The 27,108-nt window shown below is 38.3% G+C and overlaps 1 protein-coding gene across 4 annotated transcripts in view; it reads right to left on the minus strand.

Annotated features, from left to right (window-relative positions):
- Positions 1-27,108, minus strand: part of cadm2a (cell adhesion molecule 2a) — a 381,998-nt gene that overhangs the window by 85,706 nt on the left and 269,184 nt on the right. For 2 of the 4 annotated variants that reach the window (XM_053476345.1, XM_053476343.1), the window contains exon 2: positions 16,881-16,907. The exons of 1 other annotated variant lie outside the window; for it this stretch is intronic. In XM_053476345.1, coding sequence (XP_053332320.1) covers positions 16,881-16,907 — 27 coding nt within the window. Of the gene's footprint in view, positions 1-16,697; positions 16,754-16,880; positions 16,908-27,108 lie in introns of those variants that run through there. One more of the 4 variants, XM_053476346.1, reaches the window with a different exon arrangement.

Raw genomic sequence — 27,108 nt, forward strand, 5'->3', positions numbered from 1 at the left:
TTGAGTTGTTTTGGTGTACTGTTTGTTTGGGGTTACTTTCTTGTTTCAAATATGCACCTCTTCCCAGTTTCTTGTCCCACGAGATGGAATACTCTTCTAGTATGCTATGTTACAACATTGTGTGAAAGGTCTTCTTGGGATAATGCTCATTATCTGGCTTTTCTGTATTTTTTCAGCAAATGACTCTTGCATAGGACATTCACATGCTTTTCACTGCTTATTGTTGCTCCTGTTGGTTGCTGTCGGGTTATGAGAGAAGTTTTTATTCAATGATGTTTTCTTTGAGTTACAAGAGTGTTAAAAGGCAAAAAATACATAGTATTTAGTCATAGTGTTCTGGTAATATCAATGTGATGTTTGAATTATTGTGCAAAACGCTATAAATCCATCTCCAACAGTTTTGTCCTAATTGATGAATTAGATAGCCTTTGTGTTAATATAAATAAAAAATTTATTTCAATCATATGCAGTATACTGTATGATCATATCGCAGCAAATAGGAGCCAGATATAAAAAGTCTAAATTTTGTTGCATGGAAAAACTTTAAATAACAATGATCATTTAAGATGATGAGAAACTTTAAAGTAATTCAAAAAAGTTTAGTTTGCAGTACATCCTAAACACAGTCACTGTCAGCAGCACACCATTATCCTTCCTATCTACCAGATTGAGTTTCACTTTTATAGCGGTACAGTGCCTTTTTATAGTATTACCTAACTAAACAGGCTGTAAACATCTTTTGGCATAAAAATTCTAAAGTCATTCAAAAAGTCCACTAAATGAAATTTGTTAAATCGAAGCAGCTGCTGGTTTTCCCAGTCATTAGTTTTGCTGGCTTTTTTGGACATTTCTCACTTTGCTATACCTACTGCGACTATTTATGACTATTTACTGTTGTGTAGTTCAAAGCTTTTAAAGGGACATTTAGATGACTTGTTCCTGATAATAAAAAAATTATAAAACCACAAGAAGCGTTCATGTCAAACTGGAACATCTGACTGTGCAGAATGACAAAACACCGTTATAAAACTATTTCTATTTCTCTATATGATTGCCTGCTACACTAATACACTTATTCCGGCATTTCACTAGTGCTTGAAAACTCTCATGGTAGGAAATCTTGGCCTGCCCGCTTCACATCTAAAACTCTGGCCTCCCAGGAACTCCTTTAATGGTCCAGACATGTGACGAAGCCAGGGGAACGTGGCTGAGTTCCTGTATTGTGGATTGGTGTTTGTGAGCCACCTCAATGGGATTGTCGTTCATGGATGTATGGCCTTCTATAAAATGTTTGCACCATTTAAATGTTATACTGCGTCTAAGAGTGTTCTCACTGTACTTTGCATCATCTTGTGTAAATGTTAATAGTTTTTGTGCCTTCATTCATGAGACATTTCTTCACAAGTCCTGGTTTGACTTGAACGCGTCTTGTACATCACATGTATGGCTGAGCTATTAAGCTAGCTAGAGAAAGAGAAAAAACTCCAAATGTGTGCGTATTCATGTTTGCATATCTGTTTAGGACCCATTATCTGATCATTCCAAATAATCCATTGGTTTACTGTCACATTCCTGTTTAAACAAATGTTATAATACTGGATGCAGCATGACATTATTAATCTGTTTTTAAAAATGTTTTGCATTTATTATAGGTTAAGGTTATACCAGACATTATAACACACTATATACTATATATTTTATAAATGCAATTATATTAGCTTATGGATACTACATTAACTATCTTTATTTCATAGAAAATAGGAAATGGGATTTTGCGAATAAAATGTTAAATGGATTTTCATATCCAGTAATAATCTTGCCTTATAGAATAACCAATATATTATTTAATATTGTCTCTAGCTAGAGAAAAGTACAGTATGTGTGTGAGATCATTTCCATTGCCCTCTTATGGTTGAGTATGAAAAATTGTCTCAAATTTGAAAAAAAAAAAAAAAGCTGCTGCCAACTCAAAGTGGCTAATTTTGTGCTTCTTCTTGGCCGGTGTCATTTTTATTTCAAGAAATATGAATAACAGATTTTGACTGACTTGCATTCTGCCTACATTACAATGATACCTGGATCCAAAACAATTTCTACTATAAATTGATGGTTGTAGAATTTGATGGTTTTAGGGTGATAGGCTTATTTTGGAAGAAGAAAAAAAAAGTCTGGCTGACTGTCCTACATTTCTGTGTCCCATCTGTCATATTTTGAGTCATGCACTGGTTGTTACCTAATTTGTCAGAATTAGATAATGGCCATTTTAAACAGCTAGCATTCTCTTTTAACAATATATTTATTCAAGTTTGGTGGTATATTAACACTAGGTGTTGCTTTTGCTTGAAAAAAGAGGCTAATGAACCACACAGCACACATAAGAGCCATTTTCACCTATGTTGACACCAGTGTCGGGCTTGACTTAATGAGCCTTATACTGAAGAGTGGCGGCAAGTCCCTCTAAGGAGGATGTGTCATTTCCAGCGCTGATTAAACTCTTCCACAGAAACAGTGGGAGTTAAAAATGGAAGAAGCAAAAAGAGAAAAAAGTGAGGGAGAGCAGTATCTATGTTAGTCTAGGTAGGGAGCATGCATTATTCATAAGGGTTTTGCGTGAAGCATTGCCTGCCAGAAAGTGTCTCTTCCTTCTTCCGTTCCTCCCACCCTTTCTCTCACTATTCTTCCCTCCCACCCTGTTACTCTCCCTTATTCCCTCTACTACTCTCCTCTTATAACTTTATTCTCTCTCTCTCTCTCTCTCTCTCTCTCTCCCTCATTACTGGTGGGAGAACTTCCAAAATGTGCAAAGCTGTCATCAAGGCTAACTCTGAAGAATCTAAAATGTATGCTATGAAAAGTGTGGTCAATATTTCATATTTTCAAGCCTTTACTTTTATTCCAAAATGCAGAAAATGACAAAAAAAAAAAAGTAAGATAGGCTAGGTGTATTCAGCATTCAGATATCAGGCTGGAACTGCATTTAGCATGTAGTGTCTGACTTGAAATGCAACATTTATGATGCAACCTGACCTTAAATATGCATAAAACCTGAGGAAACTTTTACACCTCATTTACCAGACCTGAATAGTAGCATTCAAGTAACCCGTGAAAAAAAAGAATAGAAAAACTCATTATTGCTCAATACTTTGTGTTCATACACGTCATCATTTAAACGTCTTGAATGGACCACTGATCTCGACTAGCTCCAGCAATGCCCAGAGCAATCAGAGCAGGGCACGGCTGTTGTAATGAAGTAGAATTTTACTCTACTATTGCCTTGAGCTGCTGGAGAAAAGCAATTAAACATCACAGAGAGTTACGCAAGAGATGGAATAATGGACTGACGGACACCGGGGCATTGAGGTCACGCTTTGTGGTCCAGGCATGATCGTGGGCTTAATACGCCACATTAGGCTTACTGTTCTAATTTGCCTGTGCCTATTATTGTGACATTGTTCAAAAGCACAAAATCAAAGCTCTGGAGACTATTCCCACTGCTCTAGGGGATGGACTAAAAGCTTAAAGCCCAGGTCTTTCTCTATGCAGGAGAAAATGGGGGCTGTTTTTAGTATTATCTGGGTGACCGACATTCCTGCTTCTATTTTCTCTCTACTTGTGTACATAGACTATACGGTGTGTTTGAAGAATGATGGGAGAATTTGCATGAGTTTTGTCGCCCTTCTGTCCCTGCTGCGGTGCTTCTCCTGGGAGACTCGGAGCATTGTGGTGATGTGATTAGAACTGGCATATTCCAGTGTTTGCTTAATTGAGCAGTGAACTAAGTTCTTCCGCTCTTCCCTCTAGCCAGGCCCGGCTGATTGAGATGGGCCTCCCTAGGGACCGGTGCTGTCTGAGGAGGGCCATAACCCAACTCCATCGGTATGTGTGTGTGTGTGTGTGTCTCACTCTCCATCCCTCCTCTCACTATAGCCTTCACTGTCAATCAGCTCATTTCTGTTCACTATCTCCCTCTCACTATCTCATGCTCTCTGTCTCTCAACTCCATGTGTAAAATAAGCCCCCTGCTCTCCTATATCCTCAACAACTGTTCCACAGTGGGAGAGAAAGACGGAGACAGGCGGGGAGGAACTGTGAAACAAGAAAAAAAGTTGAAAACAAGAGAAAAGCAGAGAGGGAACTATGTGTGTGTGTGTGTGTGTGTGTGTGTTTTTTTTTTTGGTACATTTATAATAAATGCATATTTTTGCATTGATGTACAAAAATATATTGTATGGTGTAGTCATGGTTTCTACTTTTCACCTTCACAGTCTGTTTTAAAGGTTTGAAACCAGCTAAGAATCTGTGATATCAGATATCTTTAAGAATTTACTTATCTTTTGGAAGCGTCACATACGGTGCATTTTCATAATGGACTAATTTTGCCACATTTTCAAAATATTAGTCATATCAGCTCTGCAATAATTGCCAAACAAGGCTGGTTCCATCTGCACGACATGTTTAATTGCTTTACTTTTACTTATTACATTTCCTTTTAATAAATGCTTTCCTCAAGCTTTATGAACAGAAATATGTGAATACTTTTTTTAGCCAACTTCTGGCCAATGAGTTATTGTGGTTCTGATCAAGGGCGCGCATTTCAGGAAACCTTAAGACAAGCGTAACTAACTGGAATGACTTACTGTACACATACAGTATAACAACTATGACTGTTACAAATCCTGGGATAACTTGACTTATGAATATAAATTATTATAAAATGGCCTTTGATGTTCACTGTATGTCGGTTCTACATAAATAAATTGATTTTCTGTTCTTTTCTGAAAACGCTATCGATAGAGTTTAGGCGAAAAATGCTGCAAAACACATAAGTGATGTGTGTGTCTGTGTGTGTTTATGTATGTGTGAAAGAGAGAGCGAGAGAGAGAGATGCTGGCCTGCACCTTAAAACCTGGACACCGCTGTAACCTTTCAGAGAGGAGCCTGAACAAGCTGACCTTTAGCAGGACTCTGTAGCTTTGCCCTACCTCTGCAAGACCCTGCAGACTGCCCGGGGGAAGACAAGCTTCTAACCTTTAGCCTGGTTACACACATATGCATGCTCACCCACACACCCACACATACACATAATACAAGTTAAGTAAAGGTCACCTTTAGGATCAGCATGGTTTACTACTTAAGATTTGCTAATATGAGAGACGTGGGATAAATAATGCTGCAAAGTTTACATTTGGTACAAGCAAGATGGCATTTTCTTATCATGCATATCAACGAAACCAAGTGTCTTTTCTGCAGTCCGCCATATGCTGGTCGAAGGAGCTAGACGAAATATCAATTTTAATCCAGCTCAGCAACTTCATCCCCTTGATTAGCTAGGTTGGCCCATGCGGGGGAAGTTATTACAGATTTGAGACCCCAACAGACAGGGACATGGCCTCGGGTGTGCGAGGGCTGAGGCTGCCAACCCCGTCCTGCGAGTGGCCAGATGTTTGGAGCTGTGTGCCAAGGCCTGGAGAGGAAAAACAGATGGCATTTGGGTGATCTATCCCATCTACCCCCTTCCAGTTTCAACAAACACAGCTCCAGACAACTACGTATGCTTTCGACCCAGACCGTTTATTCAAAACGTCAGTGAGAATGTCACAATAGGACTGATGTGAGCTTAATAACTTTTTTTCTTGTCCCTGCGAGGTGCTCTGAGATGCTGTGAAACACCTTTCTCCGATTTGGAGGAGGCAGGCAGGGGGTAGCTGTGGGACGTAAGCTTACCTGTCCTTGATCATTTCCTTCCCCAGCAGAGACAGGCTTTTCTCGGGATCGATGGGGTAGTTAATGAGGACGGCGGGGCTCTCCGTGGTGAGAGGAATCGGGTTGCTTGTTATGCAGACTGAAACTGAGCCGCTCTCGTTTTATATAAATTCGGAATTATTGCGGCTCATAAAGCTTCTTCATTCCTATCTCGTTTCGCAGCGAGGTAAGTCTCAGGTTACAGCTCCATTCAGGTGTCTCTGCAGGTGGCAGTCTAGATTTTGATTCGGCACCAACAACAAAAACAACTAAATCACTATGGAAAAAGTATAATATGGTTGTTACCTATACTCTATTTTCCCCTTCAGGCACCATAGTGTCAGTAAGCATCACCACAGTGCTGTGCCAATTTTTGCAATTTCACAAACTAGATGTTTGCATAAGTATTCACTCCTTTCAACTTTTCCATATCAACAATGTAATTAGCTGCATGTTCACCAGTATGAAATTAAAGTGTCACATCGTCTCAGAACCCTGCATAACTATGTCCTCTATGTTGAAGGACATAACTAAACAAACAGCATCATGAAGACCAATGAGCGATTTGTCAACCTCTCTCGAACATCTGGTAGAGAAGCATTGTATAAAAAAATATGGAACAACCATTACTTTGCCTAAAGGAGGGCATTAGTCAGACTAGAAACCAGAAGGACAAGGATAACTCTGAAGGAGCTGGAGAGATCCAAAGCCCAGATGGGAGAAGCTGTTCGCAGAACAATCATAACCCAGCCACTCCATAATGCTGGACTTTTTTAAAGAGTGACAAAAGGAAGCCTTTTTTTTCCTGCATAGGGTAAAGGAGTCCCATTAAATATGAAATCCCATGTTGGGGAAAAAGTTCGGATGAGATCCATACTGTATCTATCTTTTTATCCTTGGTGCACTAATATCCCCATGCCGACCCCTACACATGCACACACACTTATGGAAAATAATTACCTTTTTTTTTTTTTTTTGCGTTTATGTACGACATATAATCCCAATTAAGTTGAATTCAGTATCATGCTGTATCACTACAAAAATGTGGGAAAGTTCAATAGGGTGAACACTTACAAAAGGCACTGCGAATGTTAAATAAACCCATTTTGACACTAGGGTTTGATAAACGAGCGTGGAGATAACATGCACTAAGTTAATTATCGATGTACACTTGATCTGAGCATTTTATTACTGACTCCTAATTGCTAACATCTGCATTATTGTTGCCTAATTAAGAGTTTTCCCAGAATGCACCAGCGCACAGGGAACCAACAAACATGGAAATAGCGATGATTTTCCAGGGTTCATTTTGTGAATAAATTTAATTACACCCAGGAAACGCGACATGCTACTTCCAGACACGAGGCAGGACACACTTTTTAAGAGACACTGTAATTTTTGATTTAGAGAAATCTAATTAATTTCCAAGCAACAAATGCACTGGCATCAGCACTTCGACTCTCATTTACACAATCAGAGCAGTGCACAGCTGTTCCTGCCACTGTAAACAAACAGCAAAATTGAACAGTTTGTTAATTGTAGTGAGGCTGGCTATCATTTCATTATAAAGGGAGGATCAAGGGAAAGTGAGATAAAGCTGAAACGAGCTGAACCTGAGCACCATCAGCCCATGAACACACACACACACACAGACCTGCACGAATGCATATGCACAGCTACACACCCACTCATGCACACAGATAAACCTGCCATCGCTCCCTGCTTGTTTATTGAATGACTATGTGTTTTTCACACTTAGACTGCACACAGGTGGTTGTGATTACTTTAGCGTCAACTGCGACACACACACACCCAGCCCACTTTGCATCTAACAGCAGGTCATTTCAGGTCTAAAATGCAGGTGATGTGTTTTTGTTTTTGCTGGAACAAATATTTGTATGCATTCATTTGAGATGAAGTCAACCCAGGAACATATAAAGAAAACCTTTGCATTGTCTTTCATAATGGATTTCGAATGCATACAAGGGTGGTTGGAGTTCTTACAGGTGACAAATTGTGTACTAAACTATATTTTATATATTTCCATATTTCTATATATATGCATAGAAACAGTCACATATGAAACTAATATGAAAGTACAGATAATTATAAACATGGGCAAAGGGAAAGGATGGCCTAGTACCTCTAATTGCAAGACCATCACTGCAAGATCATCCATGGTTATAACATTACTATAGTACTTGAATCCTGGTCACAACAGAAAGTCACCAGAACACACAGTGAACTACAGCCTGCCACGCACGAGGTCCAGCAGGCAAAGAGCCCAAGGTCTTCAAACTCCCCAGATCCCAATCCAAACAGGCACCCATGGGACGTGCCAGACAAATAAATCCACTCCAGAGACGCCCCACCCAGCAACCCTCATCTTGCAAAAAATCAGTTGCCAACATCCAGGTAGCATGGAGTTGTGCCCACTGGCACAAGGAGAACCTACAGTACACAAACTTGGGCATAATGATTTGTGCTGTCCAGGAATGTCATGGCTGATCAGTGTGTCAATCAGTAACACCTATTAGATACTCACAAATGGTCTGATGTCAAATGCAGAATGTACAGTATTCCAATTTTACACCAAGTGGGATCAGCTTTGAATCAATCATGACCCTGACCAAGATTAAAACACTTTCTAAATAGGAATAAATAATTCATTTTAAAGAAAAAATAACTATGAATGATATGCATCATGGATAAGCACACAGGTAGAGAAGAAAATTTAGCTATACTATCCAGCATCACCTCCATGAGTATGATGAGTTTCCTTTTGAGTTTGATTCCTTTCAAGGTTTATTTATTTTTTTATTTTTTCTTTGCCCCCATTTTTTCTGGCTTCCTCATTAGAAATAAATACGACAAATAAATTCTAACTTTAATTTATTTTCATTTTTTCCCCAAAGAGCTAGAATATCTTGTATTTTTAAAATAGTTTTGAGGACTAGTTCTCCAGACTATCTGAGGGAAGGGGAAGTTTTTGACTCTAATTTTCAGTTCAGTCCCTGTTCTGTACCTGAGCAATTTCAGAGGAATTTTGTTTGTTAAGCCATACAGTGATCTACTATATGAATCAGACACATACAAAAAACATCTAACTTTTTTTTTTTAATCTTATCTTTAAGCATCTAGCAGCCTGTTACAGTGGAATATTTGTTTCCATTTCTTAAATTAACTCTATATAATTTCATTTAATATAATCTAATATATATGGTATAATATAATATAATATAATATATATTGTATTTTGGCCAATTCCTCCATGCAGATCTCCTCTAGAGCAGTGATGTTTTGGGGCAGTCACTGGCCAACACAGACTTTCTGCTCCCTCCAAAGATTTTCTATGGGGTTGAGTTCTGGAGACTGGCCTGAAATGTAAGAAAATGTCAATTGGCCATCCGGTAGAAGTAGGCTCATAAAATCATCCAGGGATCGCTGGTTCGAACCCCGGGTGATGCTGTTTGCCTCTCACAGCTGGAGGTCTAGAGAGAGCTGATTGGCCGAGCTCTCTCAGGGGGGAGGGATGAGAGGTACTTGCGCTCCCACATTAATCACGGCTCTACAGCCAATCAGGGACGTCTGTGAGGTCACGCACGCGGAAGGAGCGGCTAGCGCTTTCCTCCGAGTGTGTTACTCCGCCCCTAAGGGTGCGTGAGCAAGCAGTTTGAAAAGATGCGGTTAGTTGACGTTACACGGTTCGGAGGAAACACGGGATAGTCTTCGCCCTCCCGACTAAGTGGTAGTAAGAGCCTTAATGTGGGAGCCCCCAACGACGGGAAAGAAATTGGCTAAGACTAATATTGGGAAGAAAATTGGAAAAGCACAAAAGAAGAAAATAAGAAAAAGAAAAAAAAAGTAGCCTTATAGAGACAGTAAGCCAATAATAGAGGCAGAGAGGAAAAACCTCACTTTTAGTAAATGAAAAAGGAAGAAACAGTATTTGCTTTAAGACTCGGAAAACTTAATAATAAGAAAAAAAAATCAACTAATTCTATTAGGTTCTAATAAAAAAGTTTGACATTTATCTAGTCCTTACATTAAACAAAAAAAATAAATAAAAAGAAATCAAATAAAATAATAAAAAACACACCAAAAACTACTTCATTTATTTAATATATCCTGACAATGTGAGTTCCAGATGTAGCAAACTGATGATGAAGTGAATTCAATGACATTAGCCCAAACACTAATGAGATGCATTAATCATTATATCAGTTGAAGGTCCTCACAATTATTTTTTTATTTACTTATTTTAACGACTCAATCAAATTTTTCATTAATATTTTATTGTAAGGTTTGCAGTACTTTGTTGATTCAATGGTTAACACTGTTGCAAACAGCAGTAATGAAATTATATAACAGAGGTGTGAAGGACACTTTAAGTGTTAAAGAAGAAAAGAGTAGAAGCCATAAAAGTAGAGTAACACCTAGTAAAATAAAAGTCAGAAGTAAAACCCTGATCTGCACTTTTCCTTAATAACAAAGAAGCTATTTTTAATAAACAAAGTACTTCTTGAATGATTTTGCTTACAAGCTGATGACTGGAAAAAGTTTATGCATTATGTCATACAGTACGATCACCAAAATGCAGGACATAAGGGCAAGTGCAAAAGCTCTCCAAAACTAGAAAAATGATTTTGCTACTAAGGCTGCCAAACAAGTACCGCACACCTCTATTTAGATCAATATAAATATGAAACTGAGTGCATGATGCCAATAACGCAATTAGACTGCAAATAAGACGAGGGGATGTCTCTTTGGCTCTGTGATCTACAATACACCTCCTTCTCATTACTAGAACAATGGATTTCCTATACTGTTTTAAGAGATGCATTGCACTAGACATGGATCCCTGTCCGATACCGAGTTGGGTGCGGTTTGTTTAGGCAGATGAGAACACCCCAGTCGCACTGGAGTGCGGACCAAAACAACCAATCCAAAAATGTCTGAGCAAGGTCGTCTCAGTTCTGCTTCAAGAGAACTCTAGCGTGGTTTGATTGCAGTGAAGTGGTTTGACCCTACATCAACCCAGCTGCAGGAAGTGAATTGAACCTAACATGTCATATATTATGGGATGTGGGAGACATTTCTGTTTTGTAGATGCAGGCTGCTGAACTGAACTATGAGGGAAAAAAGAGCCCAAGGACTTATGCAAAAATGGCATGTGTTTTAGATATTTGTATCGGCAAAAAAATAAATAAAAAAAGGGAAAATACATGCTGGATGAATATACAAAATCCTACTATTCTACTTACCTACAGTATATAACCGTCTAAACATTTATGTTTTCCGTGATGTAGTTATTTTATTATTTTTCATAGAGTATGTCTACATTTTCCTGAAATTTGTTAGTAATAAAAAAAAAAAAAGATTTTCCGATACAATTTAAGATGTAAATGCCCTTCAACTTTTTTTTTCCAGATACTAGATAAACAACAAATGATGCATCAGTTTTGCTTGATACAAGTTTGGCAAATGAACTAATAGCAGCCAAAGCATCCATAAACTCCATTTGAACCAAACTGAAACAAATCAGAGATGGCATTGCTTCAGCTGCTGCTTTTGTCATTACCATTACAAAAGCTGTAGCTATTACCAAAGCTGTTATGGAAAAAAAGGTCAAGGTAACCTTTTCAAAACAAGACTACACAAGCCTAGCTTTGCCAGAAAGCCATCAACTGTGCAGTATTTATCATGCAAATGTCAATGGTATGAGGATCCTGACCGGATGTTAGAACTGAATCTGCCGTCAGCATCATCCGCCTGAAGAACCTGCCTCTGTGCTCTAAGGTAATCTACTTCAGTCAGTGCTCAAATATACTATGTCTACTTTGTGCATGTAGGGTCCGGAAACTGCACTTTTCTTAGTGAAAGTCATACACAGATCCAATTTATCCTCAGGGACTCTATGTGTGGGACATAAAAAGCAAAACTACGGTGCAGAGCTCAACTCTCAAGGACTCAAGTACCCTAAACACACTAAAAATCTTGCCAGTATGGTTCTTTGAATGAAGAATGAAAACATGCAACTCTTTTATAGCACATCCTAGATCTGTATTGATTTTTTTGTTTGTGTGCAGCACCTCTAATTTAATGCTAGAAGTGAATCATCTATGGATCACATATTGGCTTAAAAATCATTTTTGAAATAAAGGGTTATACAAAGGTATACGGCTGACAATGATAAAGCTTTCTATCAAGGTCCCCTTAAAGAAAAATACATAATGCATCAGTTAATAAGTATATATATATACTTACAGTACTTTTCCTATTTGCTCAAAATTTGAATGAAATACGTAAAAGTTCCCTTACTAATAATGTATAGGAAGAAACACCATTTTTATTAGTTTAATATTTATTACCCCCAAAATTTAGACAATAAAAGGGATAGCCCCAAAAAATCGACAATGTCAGTAGCGGGTGTTTCCACAATTTGTCACAATGACAGCTCGACAGCGACGTCTCATGCTCCTCACTAGCCTCATGATGATGTTCTGAGGCAATGCGTTCCACTCTTCCACAAGTGCTACACGCAGTTCTGTCAGGTCACGTGGAGGTGGGATACGATCATCCAGTCACTGCTTCAACTGTTCCCAGACGTGCTATATGGGGTTCAGGTCAGGGGACATTGATGGCCATACCATATGAGGCACTCCGACTTCCTGAAGTTGAGCTGTGACAATTCTGCCACAATGTGGTGGAGCATTATTATCCATGAACAGAAAGTTGGGGGTGTGTTGGAGGAACTGGGGGATGATGATGGGTTCTATGATGTCTCCGAGGTAAGAACGTGCACTGACTGAGCCATGTACAATAATCAAATCTGTTTTGCGCTGACTGGTGATGCCTGCCTAGACTGTTGCACCTCCTCCACCAAAGCAAACCCTGGGGACCATGTTGACCTCAGCGTTTTGTTCACCTCGCCTTCTCCAGCAACGCTGACGACAATCATTTGTGTTCACAGGACTGTAGACCACTGCTTTATTGTCCAGGTCACACGGCCTGGTGCTCACTGCAAAAGTTCACGGCAGTGTCTCGGTGTCAGTGAAATCACCTGCAACGGTCGTCTGGCATTCAAGCCAAAGCGGAGGGGTCGGTCGCGAATGGTTTGTCTGGAAACCTTAGCATCCCTCGCATCAACGGATCTGCAGCTGTGTGGCAGTTGCATATCGATGTCTGAGTGCATAGGTCCTTAGGTACTGGTCACTGTTGTGGTCTGTCACTCGTGTGGCTCCACTCCTGGACCTGTGATGAACTCTACCAGTAGTTCTGTGTCTTGATGCAAGTCTCCTGATGACACTTTGAGACACACCAAGTTCACGAGCAACATCTGACTGCCTGCCACTGACCCGAAGGTGCGCCATGGCCAGGTGGCGCTGCTCGTGCATTAAGTGACGTTGTGTGTTCATGGCAGTTTAAATGATGAACTTGGAATGACTTACTGACAAAACCAGCTTTTTATACCCACAGAATGTTGAAATTAATGCCACATTGAAAAATGTTGTCTTTTGGGATTGGCCCCAAAATATAAGGGACACCCGTACACAATGAGACCATTACATGGAAAACACAAAATGAGGTGTGTCTATCACCCCAATACAATAGCCTTCCTATCCCAAAAATGTCTGTGAAAGAAACACTGTATGTATGACATACATGACTTGTATAAGTCTCTCACAATATCCCTAACTTATTGTGAGTAGTTGATATATATTGTCACGCCGTGCGCCCAAATCTACTATCGCTCCTCGCTTACTCCGTAGGCTCCCTGGATAGGCGGCACCCCCTTCTGCAGGCATGAAAAGGGTCGGAGCCACCTATTCGGGCCAGCTGGCGATAATTAACATTAATAAAATCTCGGGCTTGCTCCGCATTATGAAAGCAAGGCACAGAAGTACGTGATGCGGTGGAGCATAGGAGAGTGCCATGCAAGTGGGGTCGATGTGACGCGCCCCCCAGGGACTTTAAACAAGGACACTGAAATTCCGCCCTTTGATCTCTGCGCTAAGGACAGTGCGGGAAAGAACTTTTCACTCCCGCACTGAGCCCGTTTTCGCGTCCCCACCGCCAAAGAGAAAAAGGCCGCAAGGAGGACAGCGTTAAGGCCTCCAATCCCATCTGGGAAAGCTGCCCAGCCGACGGACGTCAGCGAGGACTCCTGCCTGAGGCCGCGCCCACAGAAAGCTGGGAGGGGTTAGGCTGGCCATCGACAGCGGGAAAAGCACCTTCATCAGGGAGCATGCAGGAGCGCTGCCTCAGCGTGCCCTGTTCTGCCACTCCGCCCACCGCCACCTGTCGCCAGCTGTGTGCTTGCATGCCAGCGTGGCACTGCCCCGGACCTGCATGTGCACAATCTTTTCTTCCCTTACTTTCCATCCTCCCTCCTTAGCCCTTTTTCCTTAAATAAATTACCCTTTTTCCCTTAAGACCTCATCTCGTCCGTGCTTCATGGTGTCGTCCGTGCACTTAAGGTTGAACCCGGTACTACCCGTTACACTGCCTGGCCAAAAAAACTTGCTGATTCAGAAGGGTCAAATTACTGGCATGCATCAACTCAGTTCCAATGAGTCATTAAAATTATTGCGTTATTAAACTTTGCCAAATTTGCAAGGGATCATAAAGATTGGACTTTAGAACAATGGAAAAATCCATATGGCCTGAGGAGTCCAAACTGACCCTATTCCAAAGTGATAGATGTGTTCAGGCTAGAGAAGAGATGTGATCTAGGGTTGCTCAAATCTAGGCTCAGCAATGTTATTTGGCAATAAAATTAAGTCAGCTGATGCCCTAAATGTACGGAATGACCAGGTTATTATTTATGTTTTTTTTCTTTCTTCCTTGATGTCAGAGATTTTACAACATCCAGATTTAAGGGTGTTATTGGGAGCACGAGGCCTCATTTAGCCATCTGAATTGGCCAATACATGATCAAAGGCAGTTAACTGAAATAAAGTAGTGTACAACAATTTTTTTCGGCCAGGAAGTGTATTAAATGACGCATAAATATTGGACTTTGAATCACTGAATTTCGCGAGTAAATAGGCATATTTATATCTGTTTTATGACCCTTTTAATTCGTCTTATGTTGAAAATTTGTTAGAAATTTGTAGCAGTGGATTGTGCATATTGTATATCAGCATCATTAGATGGTTAAAATAAGATATCTGCCATTTACAACTTATTGAAAATACAGAAAAAGCTTAGCACTTGTAGGAAGTAACCTCAACATAAAAGGTGCTACTTTTAAGTACGATTCCTTTTGACATATGGCATTGCAACACAGCGAACAGCCTTACAGCTTTAAGCTCCTTAGTTTGAATCGTAGCCCAGGTTGCTGTCTGTGCGAAATCTCAAAAAAAAAAAAAAAACTCAACATCCTCCTCCACATTCAGACTTTTTCGTGTTTCACAGTGTGGCCACTGAGGGGTTTGACAGGTGGATTTCTCAGCACTCAGTTTCTTGAGGAGATGACGGTTTCTGCTTTCTTTATGAATGTATCCGTGTGGGATTTTGCTGAATTCTCCAGTTTCGTCTTTCCTCCGAAATACAGTACATGCTGGTATGTGGATTGGCAACTCTAAACATCTGAATGACTATGTGAGTATGTGTGTGTATGTGGTGGCCTTAGGTGAACAGGCCTCTTACTCAAGGTGAGTTTCCACCTTACAACCCAGTGTTTGTTATTTAATCTGCCTCTAACCTGACCAGGATTAAGCAGTCACAAAAAAAAACCTAGTGGGCTCTATTTTCTATGATCCCGGATGATTACGTTACATTATAATATAATCACTCTCTGTTCACATGGAGTCGACGCAGTCGTAAAACCAATGAAGGAGAAAAAAAGACACACTTTAACTTTGGTGCAAAACCATTTGAAAAAAAGGCTGTAAATCAATAATCAAAAAGACAGTATACACAAAGCATCTATTTTTTTGTTTCGCAAAATGGCAAAGCGTTTTCTGTCTGGGGTAGGGTCATTATGATGTGCACCATAATGCATGACTGAATACAGCAAGAAGCAGCAGTCAAACATCATGGATTCCAACAGGAGGCGACAGCTGCATAAAAAATCATGGACATGTGCATCTGGACTAACATCGCCGTATTAGACGAGCGCTGGGTTTGGAGGAAAACAGTAGTTGATTTTGGCTCCAAATTAATTTTTTTTTTTTGGGATGAAGACAGAGAAAAACAGACAGTGCTGATCTGGGCAATAATAAAGTCATAGAGGAACACCTGTAAAATATAAAATTTCCTCAGTAATAACCATGTAATGTTATTCCTGCCCAGATTGGATGGATGAATATCCAATTTCACATTCCTAGAATGAATTGCACTCTATTCCAGTGGTTGTAATTCGAGAATCAATATTATGTTCCTGCGCATTCCATATTTCCATATGTTTCTCCATATATATATATATATATATATATATATATATATATATAATCACTTGAACCCACTCATCTGTATCACAATTTTGTATTATTAACTAAAAGCACTGATTTTTCTCTTTAAGTGAGATCTGTCTTTTTCTTTCAATATTATTTTCTTCTTCTTTTTTTTTTTTTTTTACATTTTACCATCCTGAAACTTTTTTCTTGTTCAACAGTGGGACCACTGAGGGGTTTGACAGGTATATTTTTCACCACTCAGTTTTCAAAAAGATGACAGTTACTCCTTTGTTCATGTAACCCGATGGATTCCTAGAACATGAAGTGGTCTGGCAGCAAACAAAGAAATCCAAAAATTACATAAAAAAACATGATGCTATTTATATTGCCATAAATTATAACACAAGTGCTAATACGGAGCTTGATTTTACGGCATGCTGTAGTGCCCTTTGCAAAAGTGAAGCTTAGAGGTGCTAAGAAGCATAATAAACAATGCAAGGTGGAAGTCATGATGAACAGAATGAAAGGCTTAGGAGGAGAGGGATGACAAACGGAATGGATAGCTGCATGGAACTCTGGGTAGTGAACTCCACTCCTCCCGCTGGTCTCTGTGGGAGGAGAAGGCAGCGTCTGGCAGGCTTGTAGAAAAGATAAGCGAGCTATCGCTACACAGTTTATTGGGACCGATGTCCTACCATTAATCAAGGAGCTGGAAAGATGGAGCATTCCACTCACCTTTCACTTTGTTTTTCGTTGCCGCCGCTGGAACAGCAGAGCACAAACATGGGGGAAAGGGTGAGAACGGGTGAGGAGAGAAAATGGAGGAAGAGAAAAGGGGAGAAGACAATTGATTAGAGTAAGCTACACTTCAACACTAGCCATCTAGCATACTATTTATTCTGTTCCACAAAACTGATTATATAAATAAATATCCCTTCAGAGTGTGGTGCATCGTGTATTAGATTTCAACTACGAAACTATTGGAGTGATTCCATTCACAGATTTCTCATAACTCACATCTGTGATTGCATATAATTTAATTTGATGAAAATCTTGTAAATAAAAGCTGAAAACTAACACATATTTACTCTATGGAAATAAAATAAGATGCAATGCATCTGTTGAACTGCTTCAACAGTGTCAATAGAATTGTTTTCCTGACAAGCTTGGTTGGCCCGGGATTGTTTTGGCAAAGACATGGAATAAGAGTTGCGTGTCAGACTGCCACTGTGGAAAGGGCATGACAGCTCCGGCAAACAATGATGCTTCGCTGTGCTATTAGCTCCTGATTGGCTATTGATCACAAACAGCACTCCGCAAGAGCCTCCCAATTAGCAATGCAACGCATGTCTTTGATGCTTTCATGGGAAAACACGCCTGGGTAAACATTAACATAATTATGCCATTTGATCTTTTGATCTGTTTGTGTGGCTGTCGTTTGCACCGTCCAGACTTCCAAAACGTTTACTATGTCAGTATGAAGACAATGCAAAATGATTTTACTTCCTACAAACTTATTCTGCACAGGGCAAGATGCTCCATAACTAGATCCTGAATAAACTAAAGTATGCATGTACAAGTAAGTCACATCAAATAAAAGGATGACACCGTAGTCATGTTATTTATACTACTTTTTATATTAAGATTGACTCAATATTAATCATCAGGCTCCTGTTGATCCTCTCTTCATGACCATCACGGTTAAAACATAACTAAAGAGAATGAGGACACTTTTCAAACTTAAATAAGGTTCTTTTGGGCATGATACAATGACAGAACACCAAACTTATAGTCAAACACAATTAGATACATTAGAAACTTCATTTGAAAGGTATACTTAGGCGCATCGTACCGTGTAGCACATTATAGCTTTTACTTGCTCTCTGAATTTTACTTTAAATGTTCTATTTCCTTACATTAATTATATTTTATTTGTCTCATACAGCATATGTGGTATCAGAAACTGAACACACATACTGTAGGCGGTGCACACACACATGCACACACACGCGCACACACACACACACACACACACACACGCACGCACACACACACACACACACACACACACACACACACACACACACACACACATTGTTTCAATAAGATTCTCCTCACCATGTGGACTGGTGCATTGAATGAATACCAATAGATCTACCAATTTTGTAAACCACAGAGCGTGAAGAATCTTAGCCAGTCCCACAAGAAAAGTCGTGCTAATCATTTTTTTTCCTTTTATTTTAAATAGGATGGAGAACAAAAAACTATGTAAATATGTGAAAAATTTAAGTAGTGTTATTGTCACATTCCTCCACTAAGCTTTAAATTAATAAACGCTTGCCTAGCACATTAGTGTATGCATGCACACATACAAAAAGAAGGAAAAGATTTCCTAATGTCAGAAAACTAAAGTACACTGGGGTAGTGGTGGCTTAAATAGTTAAGGCTGAATCTGCTCTTGCTGTATCCTGGCACTAAAAGTGGTTGGCTGTTATAACATCTGTTATAAAACACAATAAAATGGTTGGCTGTTATAACATCTGTTATAAAACACAATAAAATGGTTGGCTGTTATAATATCTGTTATAAAACACGTTAAAGTGGTTGGCTGTTATAACATCTGTTATAAAACACAATAAAATGGTTGGCTGTTATAATATCTGTTATAAAACACGTTAAAGTGGTTGGCTGTTATAACATCTGTTATAAAACACAATAAAATGGTTGGCTGTTATAACATCTGTTATAAAACACAATAAAATGGTTGGCTGTTATAATATCTGTTATAAAACACGTTAAAGTGGTTGGCTGTTATAACATCTGTTATAAAACACGTTAAAGTGGTCGCCTGTTATAACATCTGTTATAAAACACGTTAAAGTGGTCGCCTGTTATAACATCTGTTATAAAACACGTTAAAGTGGTTGGGTGTTATAACATCTGTTATAAACACTATAAAGTGGTCGGCTGTTATAACATCTGTTAAAAAAACAGAATATAGTGGTCGGCTGTTAAAACATCTGTTATAAAACAGGATAAAGTGGTCTGCTGTTATAACATCTGTTATAAAACACGTTAAAGTGGTTGGCTGTTATAACATCTGTTATAAAACAGGATAAAGTGGTCGGCTGTTATAACATCTGTTATAAAACCCAGTAAAGTGGTTGGCTGTTATAACAACTGTTATAAAACACTACAAAGTGGTTGGCTGTTATAACATCTGTTATAAAACACGTTAAAGTGGTTGGCTGTTATAACATCTGTTATAAACACTATAAAGTGGTTGGCTGTTATAACATCTGTTATAAAACAGGATAAAGTGGTTGGCTGTTATAACATCTGTTATAAAACACGTTAAAGTGGTCGGCTGTTATAACATCTGTTATAAAACACTACAAAGTGGTTGGCTGTTATAATATCTGTTATAAAACACGTTAAAGTGGTTGGCTGTTATAACATCTGTTATAAACACTATAAAGTGGTTGGTTGTTATAAGACCTGTTATAAAACAGGATAAAGTGGTTGGCTGTTATAACATCTGTTATAAAACACTACAAAGTGGTTGGCTGTTATAACATCTGGTATAAAACACTACAAAGTGGTCGGCTGTTATAACATCTGTTATAAAACAGGATAAAGTGGTTGGCTGTTATAACATTTGTTATAAAACAGGATAAAGTGGTTGGCTGTTATAACATCTGTTATAAAACACTACAAAGTGGTTGGCTGTTATAACATCTGTTATAAAACAGGATAAAGTGGTCGCCTGTTATAACATCTGTTATAAAACAGGATAAAGTGGTTGGCTGTTATAACATCTGTTATAAAACAGGATAAAGTGGTTGGCTGTTATAACATCTGTTATAAAACAGGATAAAGTGGTCGGCTGTTATAAAATAAGAGGAACTTTATTTATCCCGAGGGAAATTCTTTTGTCGCAAACATGCTCAATGCAGCCAAGGAACAAAAGAGAAAAAAAAAAGAAAAAAAAAGTTCAGTAAATAATAATGATAATAATAAAACAGTATACAATACGTACAGTAAATAATAATAATAACAGTAGAATAGTGCAAAATTTATAAAATAAAAAAACTATAAAATACAATATTATAACTATTATTGCAAGTGGTTCTAAAAAGTGCACAATGAACAAAGAGAATAGAAGTATGTAATAGTGTGTAACATCTGTTATAAAACACGATAAAGTGGTTGGCTGTTATATACAGTATACAGTACATATATAACAATTTATACATAGTAAACATTGCACAAGTGCTAACCTACAGTGTTGGCTAGCTAACCAGTAGCTGTTAGTAGAAAGCCAGTGTCATAAACTCAAGCAGTGCGATAAATACCAGGGGTGTGCTAAAACAAATCCTTAGGCTAACCAACACAGTTTCATCAAACAATTACATTTACAAGACCTGCTAACTTGTTCTCACAAGTGTTGCCTGTGTAATTACATGTTCTCTTCACAATGTATAAATATTAAAGGAGTGAGCTTGAGGGAGTGTGAACATTTAGTCAAGAAATACTGAGTCCTATTATAAGTCTGTTCAAAAAAGTCTTTCTGACATACTGTAGCTGGAAAAAAAAAATTGGATTTATTATTCAAATTATCGAACATGAGCTATGTATGCAAAGGAGGACTGAAACTAGCTGCTTTGAGACAAAAAGTCAATGTTCTTTTTAAAAAGCAATCCTATTTTAACCAAAAATACACTAGGAGTCAAATATCTCTATGATGCCTTTGTTCTATTTATTCACTAAGTGCCTCAAGCAAAACAGTAAAGCAGTTTTTTCTGCTTAAAGGAAAGTTAAACTAAAGTAAAGAAAAGAAAACTATACCTTAAAAATCAAGCAAAAAAAAACAAAACACAAAATAAAATATCTCTTCAATGCAGTTAAAGTCTGTCTCATTAAAGAGACTCCCTTCTTAGCTTTTTCAGATGTGATAAAATCATTTCTTCATGTTTAAGTCTGTCTCATTAAAGAGCTTCGTTTTTTTGATGTGAGTCAGCCTACGTGTCTGACCTCCTACTTCTCACTTCCTTAGTTTCACTCTTAGGCCTAATTTATAGGTTTGGTCAGCTATGAGCTGCTGAAACTCATGGAAGTCACGTAGCAGCTATAAAATAAGCACTGCATTTACCTAATGACTAAGTACAAATCAGAATATCAAACGATATTAGCAGAGTTTTTATGAAATACAGTATTTTACAGTTACTTAAAGGAAGAATTGTTTATATTGTTTACTTACTTTATGGGTTAAGTCTGTTTTAGTTGTAATTTTTAACCTTATTTTAAACATTATGTTTGTCCTTAATAAACAGTAAAAGTGTAAAATACAAAAAATTGTCTTGTCATCCTAATGCTTAAGAAATGAATGTACAGTATTTTGTCTAGGGGGGGCTGTTTAAGTCTTCTGATTATGAACATACAGTTATTTAGAGTAAAAACAACATTTATTTGTTTATATAATCCCTGCTACAATAATGCACCTATCCCATCAAGGTAGAATGTTTTCTGAGTATGCCAGAGCCATGATCAGATAGCTGGCTTCACTTCGGAAACATTGGCCCCCCAGGAACTCCATCAATGGCCAAAACATGAGGAAATCCCTTGGAGTAAGGCCGGGATTGTAAGGGGGATGTGTCGATAACTTCCCGCGAAGTGGTGTTCATACCTTGGTGCCAACTTACACAAGTTGTTCATTGTTTTTTAAGATCAGGCAATCTACTTGCTGAATGTTCAGGGGAATAACTGTGGTTGGTTTCAACCCACCCCAGCCTGGATCGTCATTCACAGACATACAGCCTTCTTTAAAACGTTTGCAAAATTCCAATGTTTTACTGCAGCTAGTCCCATTTTGACTTGAACATCTATATAGTATAATACTTCATATACAGTGGAACCTCGGATTACGAGTAACGTGGTTTACGAGTGTTTTGCAAGACGAGCAACAATTTTTAATAATTTTTTACTTGAAAAACGAGCATTGTCTTAGTTAACGAGCACTGAGTATCATGTTTCACGCATGCGCTTCTTGTTTTAACAACGAGCGTTACGTCATCACAAGTGAGCCAACGGTTTTTCTCTCTCTTGCAGCAGAATTGTAGGTAATCGTCTCTCCTGCTGGGTGAATACACACACGCGCTGTGTGTGTGTGTGTGTGTGAGATGTGCGTGTGCGCGCACACACACACACACACACATTAACGGAGAGACCGTTTTTAAAACCGTTTAAAAATTAGCAAGGAACATCCCTAGTCACACTCGCGTGAGTGCATACTAACGGGATTACTACTGTAAAGTAAAACAACAACAACAACGACAACAAAAATTAAACAGCTCCTCACCTTTGAAAACAGTCGCGACAAAGAAGAGTTTGTGTGTTTATTTGGCAACCTGAGATAAGGGGAGCTGTAAAGCCGAGACCTATCGTCTCCACTGCTGGGTCTTAGTGCTTGCAGTGTTTTTGAGTGCGCGTGTTTGTGTCTGTGTAAGGCAGGGAGTTTGTGTGTTTATTTGGCAACCTGAAAGAAGGGGGCCGTAAACGCGAGCGAGCCCCCCTTCATCCCCCCTCCTCTCAGGTTGCCAAATAAACACACAACTTCTCTCTGTCGCGATTGTTTTCAAAGGTGAGGTGCTGTTTAATTTGTTTTTTTTGTTTGTTTTTGTTGTTGTTTTGCAACATCAGCAGTGATCCTGTTAGTATGCACTCACGTGAGTGTGACTAGGAATGTTCCTTGCTAATTTTTAAATGGTTTTAAAAACGGTCTATCCGTTAATGTGTGTGTGTGTGTTTGTGTGTGCGCGCACATTTTACACACATACAGTGCATGCACAAACGAAAACCCTTATCTGTCGGGGTTTAATTTTACATTTTTTTAAGGTAAAGTACAGGTTAATTTGTTTTATTTTTACTTTATATTTTGTATTAATTATATTTATGTATTTATTTTTTTGAGCTGTAGAACGAATAATTTAAGTTTCCATTATTTCCTATGGGAAAATTAAATTTGGTTTAAGAGTGTTTTGGAATACGAGCCCACTCCCGGAACAAATTAAGCTCGTAATCCAAGGTTCCACTGTACTCATAAGCAGCTTTAATAGGAACATCAACATACCTGGTCTTTTATGCAAGTATTAAATGTTAATGGGATCATCATTCTATGTAAATGAATATCATATGACAGCCATAAGAATGCCCTAAAATTAAAATATCCAAATTTGTATTTATAATGTTATGAAACACAACATCTACCATCTAGGACTTTCCTATGAATGTGCTGATGGTAAATACAAATTAACTTGCAAGATAAACGTGTATAATTAACATAAATTTTTGATTGACCTACTCAGAATAATAATTGATGTCTGTTTTCCCTGGCAGCTCTGAAATAAGCCTTTTCGCAAAAAATATTCGGGATTGCTTAATAAAATATTTATACAGTGTTTGTAAATGTGATAGAAAGTCATTACGGAAGTAACACTCAAAATAAAGTATTACTGCAATTTCCTTAGGAATCATATATCTTCATTCATCAGGCATACAGTAAGTTAAACTAAGGCCCTGTTTATAAGAGACAGAAAGCGGGTAGAGAAAGGAAAGGAAAATAAAATAACAGTTGGAAGAGAAAGCGGACTGAAGGAGGACAGATGAGACGGGAGATCATGGGAGAAGAGAGTCAGAAGATAGTGAGATGAAGGAAAGGTAACACTGAAGACATGAGCAGAAATGATATTAGGGAAAAGATGAAGGTACAGTAGGAGAATGGCAGAGAAAAGGTCCTTTTGTGCCCTATAGCCAGAGAGGTGACAAAGGTCCCTTGTAGATCACCCTGACACCTTCCTCCATCACCTGTGGCTGATGTTACATTAAATAATTCACTTGCTCTCTATTATTGATGTGGTGTTATATTCTGATCAAAAGGTGAGGGCATAAAGTACCTTACTGTAGGTGACCATTTCTAGCACTGTAAATTAACACAACCTGTGCATTAAATCAAACGAAACAATATCCTTGCTTCCTATAGCGCCAAAACATCTGCACAGGGATATGTTGTGGTCATGCATTTAAAAATCACTAACTTACTTAATAGCGAGGATGAACTTGATGTGGGCCTGTTAGAAATAACCTAGGCAACAATTTCTAATAAGAACACAGTACAAGCAGACGATAGGCAAAATCTTTATGTATTTTGGCTGTATTGATTAATATATTGTTAAAATCTAAACATAAGAGAGCACTGAAACAGATGCTTCATTTACTGTAATTTAAATAGTCCCCTTCAAAAAGTTAGAATAGGTCTCCACGATCTGCCAAAGTGTTTCTTTGCATTAATGTTTCAGCTAAAATATGTGTCTGATTACGCACTTTTTTTTCATATCACTAATCCCCTTTACTCCACTCCTCCACCAAACATACTGTTTCAGTGTCTATGTACAGTAAATGAGAGATTGCTGAGCCATGCCCCATCAGAGAACAGTAGAGCTGATCAACACGGAATAGGAGGGTATCTTCTTATGTGAGGTCACAATAGGGTAAAAATCTATTTGGCTTGTTTAAAAAATTACAAAAAATTTCCTTTTTTTTTTTTCACTTAACATTTCTGTTTGCACAGTGAATTTTGCATAACAGGACATCTTTAACTCAAGTTGATGTCTTAGAGCAATTTTTTCCACTAAGCATGAAAGACTAATTTTAGCATGACATGTAACTGATATTGAACTAAAAATATAATTTTTATAAAAAAGGTTATGAGTACTTAAAGTCTGTGACTATTGCTTCCACTTTTAGGAAAAGTATATTTATATATCAAGTTGTGTATGGTTAAACTAATTTAAGATGCAACCATAACCATTACAATCTAATCATTGACACTAAACAAATGTTAAAAGTATACTCTTACATTGTAAAAATAAAAAAAGCCTTAGACTGATAAAAAAAAAAATTGTATCAGACTAATATAAAATCTTTCGAGAAAATGATCAGATTCGGTTCGTTGTTTATTTCAGCATCGAAATCGGTTTATGTAAGTGATTCTGTAAGATTGTGTGATGAAAAGGAGGAGTAGTGTCACCTGTGCTAGGAACACCTAACACTATAAAATATTTCTATTACCTGCACAACTCCATTTGAAAGTTATACATTTTAAGATTAGACACTTTAATAATAGACACTGTCACAAAGCAACTTTAAAGATATAAGAAAAGATTTAAATAAATACATTTATAGATGTATCAACTAATCCCTAATGAGGCAATGGTGGCAAGTAACAGGCTCCTAAGATGACATGGGGAAAAACCTTGAGAGGAACCTGACTTCAAAGGGAGCCCATTCTCCTGTGAGTGATACTGAATACCATGACCATAAATAAATCCCTTCTACGGTATATGTGTGCTATATTGTCAAAAGTGCAGCTGTATAACAGGAAATTTATTTGACAAGTCCACATTTTGAGGTTACTAACTGTTCACTGATGGAGTCTTGGAAACCAAACTGCTCAGGGCAATTTCAGCCCTAAAATGTTCAAAGCAAATCACTGTATGTCACTCACATTTCTGCATTTTATTTGTCAGGCGATTAGGTTGAAAATACCGTACACTTAATTTTACCTTAAGACTAATGGAAGTCATTAAAAAAAAAACTCTTTGATGAGGGAGATTGAGAGACTATAAAAACAAAATCTTCTAAAAGATCATTTTCGCATAAGAAATCAACAACTGATGAAGTACATAATGTATACATTTACCAGTAAGGTTTCTTCACATGGTTTTTACACATTAAAATACATTTCCCTGCATGTGCAACGTTTACATGTTCACGCACCCAAAACTCCATAACTCCCTCTTTACATGCCTCACATCCCAAATGTCTCAGGCCATCATGTTGACTCGACTTGCTCTGTCTCTGATGCTGACTCACTTTTCCTGCAGCTAAGAGAAACACTCCACTGCACCCTGACTCCATTAAACTACTGCTGCTTCACTTCATAAACAAGAAATCGGCTAAAAATAGGCTGTAAACTCACCCAGTGGAAAAGTGGAAAGACAGCTGAATTTATAAAGCCTGTGAGGAGTGTTCATGATAGATTACGTAGATAAAGAATCTGAGAAACTTGTTGACAACATCAAGAACTCAAGCCATAGCATTGGGAAAGAAATGCATGGATATAAAAACCCACCGGTTACTTCAATAGGGATGCTTGTTCACCTGCTCACTCGTGTATTTATGCATTTATCATAACTTAATGTGGCAGCAGTGCAACACATTAAGCCATCCATATATACATCAAGAGCCTTAGGTAATGCTCACATCAAGCAAAATAGGGGAAAATGTGTGACTTTGACCATTGCATGATGTTGGTGCCAGACAGGCTGGTGGAAATATCTCAGAACCTGCTAATATCCTGGGATTTACCTTCACAACAATTGCTAGAGTTTACACCGAATGGTGTGGAAAAAAAAAAAAAAAAAAAGAAAGAAAAACATTCAGTGAGCAGCAGTTCTGTGGGTGGAAGCGCCGTATTGATGTGAGACTTTAAAGCAGACTGGTTCGAGCAGACAGGAAGTCTATGGTACCTCAAAAAGGCACCCGTTGCAACTATGATGAGCGGAAAAGCATCTTAGGATCCAGATCTTGCTGAAGCTTGACGTGGATGGGCTACAACAATAGAAGACCGCATCACTCCTGTCAGCCAAGAACAAAAATCTGAGGCTAAAGTGTGAACAGGCTCACCGTATTTGAAGAACTGAAAAAGACAATGCGATGCTTTTTACAAGGTTAAACCGGGTTGCAAGGTTAATATAAGCAATTAATTATTGCACGAATGAGCAGGTGTACAGGCTTTCCCATTAAAATGGCTGGTGAGCGATTTATGTTAATTTCTAACCCTCCTAATTCACTGACACTTCCTGGGTGCTCATGTTGAGCAACAACAGCAGCAAACACCAGATGC

The sequence above is a fragment of the Clarias gariepinus genome, chromosome 17 (assembly GCF_024256425.1).
Source record: "Clarias gariepinus isolate MV-2021 ecotype Netherlands chromosome 17, CGAR_prim_01v2, whole genome shotgun sequence".
Lineage (NCBI taxonomy): Eukaryota > Metazoa > Chordata > Actinopteri > Siluriformes > Clariidae > Clarias > Clarias gariepinus.